Below are 10,405 nucleotides of genomic sequence, written 5' to 3' on the forward strand. Positions count from 1 at the left end.
GTGTCATTCACACCTCAGTCATTAATGAGTTAATTGTAAAGAAAGTGATTTCCTTTGAACGATGTGTTCCTGTGGTGAACTCTGGCCGTCCTAAAAGCCCACGCAGTCCCACCTTTGGAAACGTCAACACTCCCCAGGTTTGTTTATTTGGGGTAAACATCAGCGAGATTAATCATTTAATCCCGACCACAAAGGTAAAACTGCTCTAGGGTGGACCAGAAACAAGAATATCGGAGGTTTTAAGGATCAAAATTCTTAAACCTCCACACTTTTAGGGCTCATAAGGCTTTATTCTCCTCATTCTCCCAGGATAATTTACCACAGCTCTTATTTTCATGATGGAGGTCCTCACACAGAAAACTGCACTCTTACCCTGGTTCAAAGAGTTTCTTTATTTTTTTTAATGGGGCAGAAAAAGCACATTTCTTACTGATGAAAATAGACAAAACTGATTAAAATATCTTCAAAATATTTGAGAGCACAAACAGAAAAACAACAGAACCCTGGGGAACCCCAGAGGGGTTGAAGACATTGGCAGTTAGCATGAAGTACTTCTAACCTAAAATGTGAATTATAGTTTCTGAAGGACTGAATCAGGGATTACACCAAAGCTCGGCGTGTGGAGCTCAGTGAGCAGCTTTGTGATTTTATAGCGTTAGCCTCTTGATCGGCCCGGTGTGCCTCTTCAACCGGTTCCTGCCCGTGTCTTGTGGCATCAGTTTTTCGGTGCCCTCACGGATCCAGCGGATGTATTTGGACACTTGGGTGTAGACTCCGAATTTGCCCCTTCGTGCGCAGCCTTCGCCCCAGCTCACAACACCGGTGACGAAAAACGTGCTGCCGTAGCGTGTGACATGTGGCCCGCCGCTGTCGCCTTGGCAGGCGTCCTTGGCTTCTGTGTCATAGCCAGCACAGAACATGCGCTGAGAGATTCGCAGTGGAGTGGATTCGATGCAGATGTGCCGATCTATGTAGGGGACAGCGAGGCGCTTCAAGGTGGGGGACGTTTGCTGACCCTCACCGATTCGGCCGAAACCGCTAACCAACCCGTTAGGCTCCTTCATCAGGACCTGTAGAAGAGCCACAAACTTAGACATCCTCTGTTTGCTCATGTGGTGTAAAATTAACCTTCAACATCGTAAGACCTGTGTTAACATTCAACAATAATGGCACATTTATTATTTACAAGAGTCAAGAGAAAAGCAGCTGGGCTCTAAAACCCGCTTCAAAACGTTAGATTGCTTTATTCTGAGATAAAAGAGCACAAAGATCTCTGACATCATCTTCAAAGGTCAGAATGGAATGTTTCATAAGCTTTTTTTTTTTTTTTTTTAAGATTTATTTTTGGGCATTTTTGTGCCTTTATTAGAGGAGGACAGTGGATAGAGTCAGAAACAGGGTCAAGAGTGGGGGTGAGACATGCGGTAAAGGGCCTCAGGCCGGATTTGAACCCGGGCCGCCTGTGTACATGGGGAGCGCCTTTAACCACTAGGCCACCTGCTCCCCATGTTTTATAAGCTTTGATGACATCATCTTGAAAGGCAGAGGACGAAATGTTTTATAAGATCTGATGAAATCTTCAAAGGCAGAGGACGGAATGTTTTATAAGCTGTATGAAATCATCTTCCAAGGCTGAGGAAGGAATGTTTCATAAGCTTTGATAACATCATCTTCAGAGGCACAGGACAAAATGTTTTATAAGCTCTGATGAAATCACTTTCAAAGGCAGAGGATGGAATGTTTAATAAGCTCTGATGAAATCACTTTCAAAGGCAGAGGATGGAATGTCTAATAAGCTCTGATGAAATCTTCACAAGGAGAGGATGAAATGATTTATAAGCTCTGATGACATCATCTTCAATGGCAGAGTATGGAATGTTTTGTAAGCCCTAATGACATAATCTTCAATGGGAGAGGATGGAAGGTTTCTTAAGCTCTGATGACATCATCTTCAAAGGTAGAGGATGGAATTATTTATAAGCTCTAATGACATCGTCTTCAAAGGCAGAGGATGGACAGAAGTTTTAAAGCTTCAAAGGATGACATCATCCTTCTACAGCCTTATATGGACAGCTCCTCTTGCCTGGACATCAGAGCACCATCATACTTCAAAGTCAGAGCAGGAAGTTAATCTTATAAACCTTTTTCCAGTTGTCAAAGTATTTGTTGAGGTTTATGACAAACATTTGTTTAAATCAGAGGGTCTGGAGGTGCGTTCAAAGGTTCACCTTTTCTGCAAAGTCTGCCTCAGGTAAGCAGGCGGGCAGGATGTACCGGGTGAACTTGATGGGTGTGGCCACTTTGATGAGTGCGATGTCGTTGTGGTAGGTGTTCGGATTGAAACCTCTGTGGGTGACGATCGTTTCCACCATGTGGACAGCTTCATTACCATCATCCTCAAACACGTCAAACTCGCCTGAACAAGAAGAAGGAGAGTTTTACTGAATGGATTAGAAACATTTATGATGATAATTAAGCCTGAGTTTACAAAGATGGCCTACCAAGCTTGATGTAGATGTAGCGTGATTGGTTCATGCAGTGGGCGGCGGTCAGGATGATGTATTCATTGAGGATGGTTCCTCCGCAGAACCCTCGGTCTTCTTCATTCATGAGGAGAGCCTGTGAGAATAAGACAGAACAAAGAACCTGACAACCTGCAGAGATAATCACGCATTCAGAAGAATCTAACTTTAACATCATGGATCCAGGTGTCCTTAAAGTATCGGGCTGACAGACTAGATCTTCAGTGAAGGGCTTCCAGGAGTCCTGAATGTCCTTCTTTAGCTTTCTCTGCTGGTCCTTTTCTTATTTCTCTTTTTACAGACATTTTATCACAGCTGAGATAAGAAGAGGACCACTCAGCCCTACACCCAAGTTCTGTTGAATCTGATGCCCACAGCGTGTTCCAAAAACATTGGGACAAGAGTAAGAAACTACTGTGTAGAATGCTCAAAAACACCTGGAACATTCCACAGGTCAAAAGGTCAACTAGTGATTGGCTGTCATGCTCGTTTCAGCTGGTGGAATGACAAGCCACATTCTGCATGAGTTACAACAGCATGGCTTCCCATTGAAAGAGGACCAGGCCGTGATTGGTCTGCATTTAAAAAAGGCAAGAAAAGTGTGTTGCAAGCTTTGAAGGATGACATCATCTTAGGGCACTTTCACATTAGGCCCATTTGTTTTGAACCGCACCGTAGCGCGATTCCTCCCCCTCCCCCTGCCCTCGCTGGCTTGCTTTCACACTAGCAACATCGATCCGTACCTGGGCGCACTTGTGTATTTACTCGGTCTGAAACAGCAGGTGGCGGTATGCGTGTAGCTGGTTTACAGCCCCACATAAGAGGAGAAAGAAGAAGAAGCTACCATGGCAACCACTGGTGTCATGACCTGAGCAAAGATTGTTTTTGTTTTGACCCCACAAAAAGCCCATCCCGCAGCCATGGAGGATTTAAAATCACTTTTTAAGATGCCAGCAACGTTGCTCTTCATATCTGCACATCTACTACAGCTCAGAAGATTAAATGGGCTCGCGCTATGCAGATACAGCGGTTTTTGAGGTGACAGGAGGCTTTTATAGCCTTTTCACCTCCTCTCACTGACTCCAACCTGTGTTCATCTGTAAGGTGAGTCACAACAGACTGCTTATTGGCTTGATTATGATGATTTCCGCTCTTTATTGAGGAAAAATGTGAACAAACTGCCGCACTGTTGAAAGAAGTTTAGTTTTTTACGATGATGTGATAAAGCTGACACGATACTCCGGCCCGAATCCGAGCACGGTTGCATTCACATCTCATCTGAACTGTGCCAGAGTCCACTTGAATCGTGCCCGAGACCACCTCCCTTAAAGGCAGAGGATGGAATTTTTGTTGATGGATTGTTGATGAAGCTGGGGATGTTTACCTACATTTTCTGCCAAATAACAGACCGTTGTTGGCGACTTTTGGAAAGTGGGTGCAGCTGACCAGTTCCACCCATTTTTAAAAATTTGCCTTCAACGGAGAGTCATCAAAAGGGAACGTTTTCTGGTATATTTGTGATCTTAAAATGATAGAGAGATGAAGTATGGTGATTTTTATTTGTAATTCTTCTAAAAGATGCTCATACCTGCCACGGACATTCTCCAGGTGGACAGTTCTCTCCGCCAACGATTCGAGTCATACTGGACCTTTGTGGGATTATCCGCTCCTCCTGGACGGTCTCCTCTACCTTCACAATGCTGTCGATTGGAGAGGCTGAAGAGGACCTGTTTAGCAGGTCATTGGAGCTGTTGTTGAAACCATTCAGATCTGACTCAGTAGCGTTCCTGACAGTCTCGTTCTTCCGCTCATAAATGAATACACTCCTGATGACTTCCGTGATGATGGCGCCACATTTGAATGTTTCTGCAAGAGTTTGTGAGAAGCTTGGAGTCAGACATCAGGCACAGGAAAGTTTCATGTCTAAAAGAATCCTTCATCAACTATACAAAGTGTTTTGGCACATATCGAAGGTCTCGGAGTGTAATCGCCCTCTCACCGTTGGAGTTGCAGGATTTGCCATCCGATTCCAAGAAATATCCGTCAGCGCAGGAACACTCAACATCTCCTCTGTTGACGTTGCAGAAATGTTGACAACCTCCGTTTTTGTTTTCACAGAGCTCAGGAATCACTGCAAGGACAAAGGAACGACGTCAGAAAAACAACAGAAAGAAAGGTTTAAAGGACACTTAGCTGAGGGGGGTTCAGTACCAATTTCACAGTTGAAGCCCTGGTACCCGGCCTGACAGAAGCACGTGTAGCTGCCGATGCCGTCTTTGCAAAGTCCTCCGTATAAACACGGCTGTGACTGGCACGAATCCTCATCTGTGGACGAACACAATAAGACAGAGATGTCCCTTTACCAACTCTATAGACGACTTTAGGTTTACCGAGATAGGTCTGAGCTTTAGTGTCTAGTAAGGCTCAGTCCCATATCAACTTCCAGGTGCCCCCGTGCACTTTAAACAGTTACAGGTGTACTGGTAGATGGGATGACCCTTCAACTCCCTGATACATCAACAGCATTCCTGACGAGGCCACAATACCGGTCATTTCTACTAAAAGAGATTTTTAACACTGGGTTTGGTGTGTGCCTCTGGAAGATTGTATGAAGGGCCGTGTAGCCCTCGCTCTTCAACTCAACCCTCTGTTCCCAAAAGAATCCAGACACACAAGCTACTACCAGAGCGGAGTGTCTAAAACCTTAGTGGTACGGCCAAGTGGGATGAGGTGATTTGGATTGAGCCTCATGCTGCTCATCCTTGCCGTTAGTCATCCTTGAATGCTTTTGCAAGTAGTTTGAAAAACCATAAAGGCATCGCCACTTTTTAACAGCTTTTCTCCCTGAGACGAAAAATGTAGTTGACACCAAAATTACGAGTCAGTGAATTATTAACCATTTTTTTATCAGTTTAGGCCCACAGTCCTGGTCTGACGAGACTGTACCGAAGACTCCCACCACTAGTAGGCACTTTAGTTGTTCTTAATGACTCCTGTCATGCTTCCAGTCTTTAATTTGTTGTTTTACAGAATGCATTTATTCGACTTTAGTGAGGGAAGTGCAGTAATGTTTTGCATTTAAGCAGATGGGAAATGATTTGACTAATAAATTCACTAATCATTGTCTCAGTTAGCCAACCGTGTAGGAGTTTAACAATACAGAAACAAGTACTTACCTACATATATGGCCCAGAATTCATCCTGTAGAAAAGAGAAACAGATTAGTGGAGCTGATGGCTACTGCCGTGCTTTTTTACCGAGATACCTGGAGAAAAAGCTAGTCACATGACCCTGCTCTAACATCTAACAGTAGTGTTCTTTATGTCTTAAGTCATCATAATGTTTGACAGCAGTGTTTGTCGAGCTGTAGCAGGATGTTTTACAGTTTTTTCCTTGTCCTCAAAGATCTCTCGCGCCTCCTCCCAGCTGCAGGTCTCCTCCCTGCACTCCCTCTCCATGTTCCCTTGTTTCCACTCCTCAAAGATACTGTTGGCCCGCCTCCGCCGCTTCAGCACCTGATTGGCTGCCTCCTCCTCCAAGAAGACTGGTGAGAGAACAGGAAGAAGATGGAATCATTTAGAACTATCCCAAGCTTCACAAACATTCCATCCTTTACTAAAAAGGGGATGCCATCTTAAAAGACTATTAAATATTCCATACTTGCCTATAGAGATGATGTTATCCCTTAAAGACTTTATAATATTCAATCCTTGCATTTAAAGCTGATTTCATTTTTAAAGCAGACAAAACATTCCATCCTTTCCTTTAAAAAGGACGTTATCCTTTAAAGACAATCATCCATCCTTGCCTGTAGAGATGTTGTCATCCTTTAAAGAATTTATAATATTCAATCCTTGCATTTAAAGCTGATTTCATTTTTAAAGCAGAAAAAACATTCCATCCTTTCCTTTAACGTGCATGTTGTCCTTTAAAGACAATTAATTATTCCATCCTTGCCTTTAGAGACAGGATGTCATTTTTTTAAGCAGACAAAACATTCCATCCTTTCCAGGATGTTATCCTTTAAAAAAGGCTATTAAACATCCCCTCCTTGGCTTTAAAGTTAGTGGCATTTTGTGATGCAGACAAAACATTCAATCCTTGCCTTAAAACAAGATGTTATCATTTTAAGGCTATTTAACATCCCATCCTTGCCTTTACAATTAATGGCATTTTGTGGTGCAGATAAAACACTCTATCCTTGCTTTTAGAGTAAATGTCATTTTTTGAATCAGAAAAAAGATTCCATCCTTGGCTTTAAACAAAACTTTATCCTTCAAAGACTATTAAACATTCCGTCCTTGCCTTTAGAGATTTTGTCATCCTTTAAAGCCTCTTTTGTCATCCTTTAAAGCCTCTAAACCCCCCCTTGCCTTTAAAGATAACGTCATTTCTTGAAGCATGCATAACATTCAGTCCTTGCCTTCAAGGATGTCATACTTTAAAGCCTAAAAACCATTCCATCCTTGCCTTTTAAGGTGTCATTCTGTGAAGCCTGTAAAACATTCCATCCATGCCTCCAAAGATGATGTCATCCTTAAACTCCAAAAACATTCCATCCTTGACTTTAAAGATAATGCAACCCCCATAAGCCTATAACATATTCCACCCTTCACCCAATCATAGGTCATTTATTGTTTTAGGATCAACAGTATGGAGTCGTAATTGCTGTAAAATTCAAGGGTATTTCAAACTTTCTCTATGAGCTCTAAATGTCTTACTGCTCTTTTTGAAGAACCAACCAATAGGAAACAGGAAGAGGATGGACCAATCATCTTTGTTCTGCCCGTTGTTGCTATGCTTTTCTCCGGGAGACATTTGCTTTGATCTCACTAAGAGAGTCCTAACATTCTATCACACATTGTTAAAGTCCTAGAGCACGAAATAATCTTCAAACTTCAGAAAATCCAAGAGCAGGAATACTTCTCAAGTAGGCAAAGACAGTTTCGTATACCACGGAGAGAGTTTCATACACCATAGGGAATGTTTCGTACACTGCAGAGAAAGTTTTGTATACCACAGGGGAATGTTTCGTATACCATAGAGAATGTTTCGTTTAACAGAGAATGTTTCATATACCACAGAGAGAGTTTTGTGTACCACAGAAAAAGTTTTGTATACCACAGGGGAATGTTTTGTATACCACTTTAGTAAGTTTCGTATACCACGGAGAGAGTTTCATATACCACAGAGAAAGTTTCGTACGTCACAGGAAATGTTGCATATACCTCAGAGAAAGCTTCGTACACCTCAGAAAATGTTTTGTATTCCACAAATAAAGTTTTGTACGCCACAGGTTGAGTTTTTGTACGTCACAGGGAATGTTTCGTATACTATAGGTAATGTTTCATATCCCACAGAGAAAGTTTTGTGTACCACAGAGAAATTTTCATACACCACAGGGAATGTTTCGTACTCCAGAGAGAAAGTTTTGTACGCCACAGGGATTGTTTCATATACCACAGAGAAAGTTTTGTGCGCCACAGGTGATGTTTTGTACACTACAAGAGAAAGTTTTATGTTTTATGTTTTGTATACCACAGGGAAAGTTTTGTACTCCACAGAGAAAGTGTTGTATACCACAGGGAATGTTTCAGACGAACATCAGCGACTGTCGGCTTCGCTCAGAATTTACCTGATTGAGATTATCTCATCTCAAAAATGAGCTCATGAGCTCAAAAATTCACTCCTAAATTTTGCAGCAACATTGACTCCATACAGTAGTTGTTGGTAGTCTACTTCCCACTACCTAAACAGTACAAATATAATGTTAACTTTTGGAAAAATGGGTGTAGCCAGCAAGGAGGGCCCGTTGCACTCATCGGTAGTAAACAACCAATCACAGCCCTGTTCATTTGTCCAATCAGATTAGGCTCCGATTGGTGTAACATATAGCTGTAAATCATGAAAAGCTAAAATCCTGATGACATCACATGCACAAACGAACACGCCAAGGTCATGTGTGACCTGTCAGCCCCCTGGTAAACATCCAACACCCCCACCCCCCTGTCCACACAGACTCAACATGTTGGTGCATCTTTTCCAGTCTTCTTTACCTCCTTATTCCTCCTCATCCCCCTCTCCTTCCTCTCAGAAAGCTTCGATGAACGTACCTGCATGCGCAGCAGCCAGGTGGAGCAGCAGGAGGCCCAGAGCGATTCGCTGAAACCACGACATGACCCCGGATGGACCGTGAGCTCGGCTGGAGAAACTTCAGTGATCAGAGTGGAAGTAATGGAGTCTGAATGTGGAGGGAGGAGAGAGAGGAGGGGTGAGGGACGGGGCATTGACCTGTACGAACAGACAGAGGGGGAGGAGGAGGGGGAGGAGGAAGAGGTGTGCACGTCTCAGACTGGATTATGAGAGTGGGCCAGGCTTGTCTTTGCACTTCCTGTTGAGACATTGGAGCTAAAATATGTACGCCATAATTTGGAGGATAACATCTCTGTGATTATTTCTGTTATTTTAAATGATCGGGGTAGTAAGTAGTTCATTGTTATGTCCTTATGTGTGGAGAACTGAAGTATTTGAAGCAGGTAGTCCAGGCTCAGATTTGGCCTTTGGCTCCTGTCCTGCATGTCATTCCCCATCCCTCTCTCTCTACTCAGTTTCTCAATCAGTCAACTGTCCTGTTTCAATGAAGGCACAACAATGCATCATCACCAGTTCCACCCACTTTTCCAATAGTTGCCGACTATGGCCTGAAAAAATGCCCATCATCCCCAGCTTCACCAGCATTCCATCCCTGCTAAAGGCGATAAGCATAGACTTAGAGATGGTTGCCAAGTATGGTCTATCATTTGGCAAAAATGGAGGTTAAATGCCCCTAGTAAGATTCTATGCCTCCCTGTGTAAAAGTCATCATTCGAGGCCTACATTCCATTCTTTCCACTGATTATGTCATCCTTTAAAGTGAATGAAGCATTCCATCCTTGACTTTTGTATAAATGCTAATTAAACATAACTCATCCTTTTTCAAACCGAAACAAATAACTATTTTTCTCTGTCGCAAACATGTTTATGTCTGTAAACATGTTTTTCTCTGCTGTAAACTTGTTTATCTCTGCTTTTATAAACTTGTTTTTCTCTGCTGTAAACTTGTTTATCTCTGTCGTAAACCTGTTTGTCTCTGCTGTAAACTTGTTTTTCTCTGCTGTAAACATGTTCATTTCTGCTGTAAACTTGTTTATCTCTGCAGTAAACTTGTAAATGTCGGTTGTAAACTTGTTTATCTCTGCAGTAAACTTGTAAATGTCGGTTGTAAACTTGTTTATGTCTTCTGTAAACTTGTCTATGTCTACTGTAAACCTGTTTATTTCTGCTGTAAACCTATTTCTGCTGTAAACTTGTTTATTTCTGCTGTAAACTTTTTTATGTCTGCTGTAAACTTGTTTAAGTCTGCTGTTAACTTTTAATTCTGCTGTAAACTTGTTCATTTCTGCTGTCAACTTGATTATCTCTGCTTTAAACTTGTTTATCTCTGTTGTAAACCTGTTTATCTCTGCTGTAAACTTGTTTTTCTCTGCTGTAAACAAGTTCATTTCTGCTGTAAACCTGTTTATCTCTGCAGTAAACTTGTAAATGTCTGTTGTAAACTTGTTTGTCTGCTGTAAATTTGTCTATGTTTACTGTAAACCTGTTTATTTCTTCTTTAAACTTGTTTATTTCTGCTGTAAACTTGTTTATATCTGCTGTAAACTTGTAAATGTCTGTTGTAAACATGTTTATGTCTGCTGTAAACTTGTCTATGTCTGCTGTAGACCTGTTTATTTCTTCTTTAAACTTGTTTATTTCTGCTGTTAACTTGTTTATTTCTGTCATAAACCTGTTTATGTCTGCTGTAAACTTGTTTATTTCTTCTGTAAACTTGTTTTTCTCTGCTG

The 10,405-nt window shown here is 42.0% G+C and overlaps 1 protein-coding gene across 1 annotated transcript; it reads right to left on the bottom strand.

Moving 5' to 3' along the window:
• Positions 1-372: 372 nt before the first annotated feature.
• On the bottom strand, positions 373-8,763 carry LOC121506040 (coagulation factor X-like). The gene is made up of 9 exons (XM_041781530.1): positions 8,636-8,763; positions 5,906-6,066; positions 5,699-5,723; positions 4,734-4,847; positions 4,522-4,653; positions 4,111-4,388; positions 2,502-2,619; positions 2,229-2,416; positions 373-1,070 (listed from the first exon to the last, which is right to left on the bottom strand). Exons 1-9 carry the CDS (start codon positions 8,697-8,699, stop codon positions 648-650), a joined length of 1,503 nt encoding a protein of 500 aa, XP_041637464.1. The 5' UTR covers positions 8,700-8,763; the 3' UTR covers positions 373-647.
• Positions 8,764-10,405: the final 1,642 nt, after the last annotated feature.

The sequence above is a fragment of the Cheilinus undulatus genome, linkage group 24, assembly GCF_018320785.1.
Source record: "Cheilinus undulatus linkage group 24, ASM1832078v1, whole genome shotgun sequence".
Classification (NCBI taxonomy): domain Eukaryota; kingdom Metazoa; phylum Chordata; class Actinopteri; order Labriformes; family Labridae; genus Cheilinus; species Cheilinus undulatus.

Bases quoted from the DNA above. Each gene is read 5' to 3' on its own strand.
- LOC121506040 (XM_041781530.1), bottom strand. From the start codon at position 8,699: ATGTCGTGGTTTCAGCGAATCGCTCTGGGCCTCCTGCTGCTCCACCTG. The intron at 2,417-2,501 runs GTAGGCCATCTT...CTTCTTGTTCAG, and splicing joins CTACATCTACATCAAGCTTG to GCGAGTTTGACGTGTTTGAG. The intron at 1,071-2,228 runs GTGAACCTTTGA...GCTCTTCTACAG, and splicing joins AGGCAGACTTTGCAGAAAAG to GTCCTGATGAAGGAGCCTAA.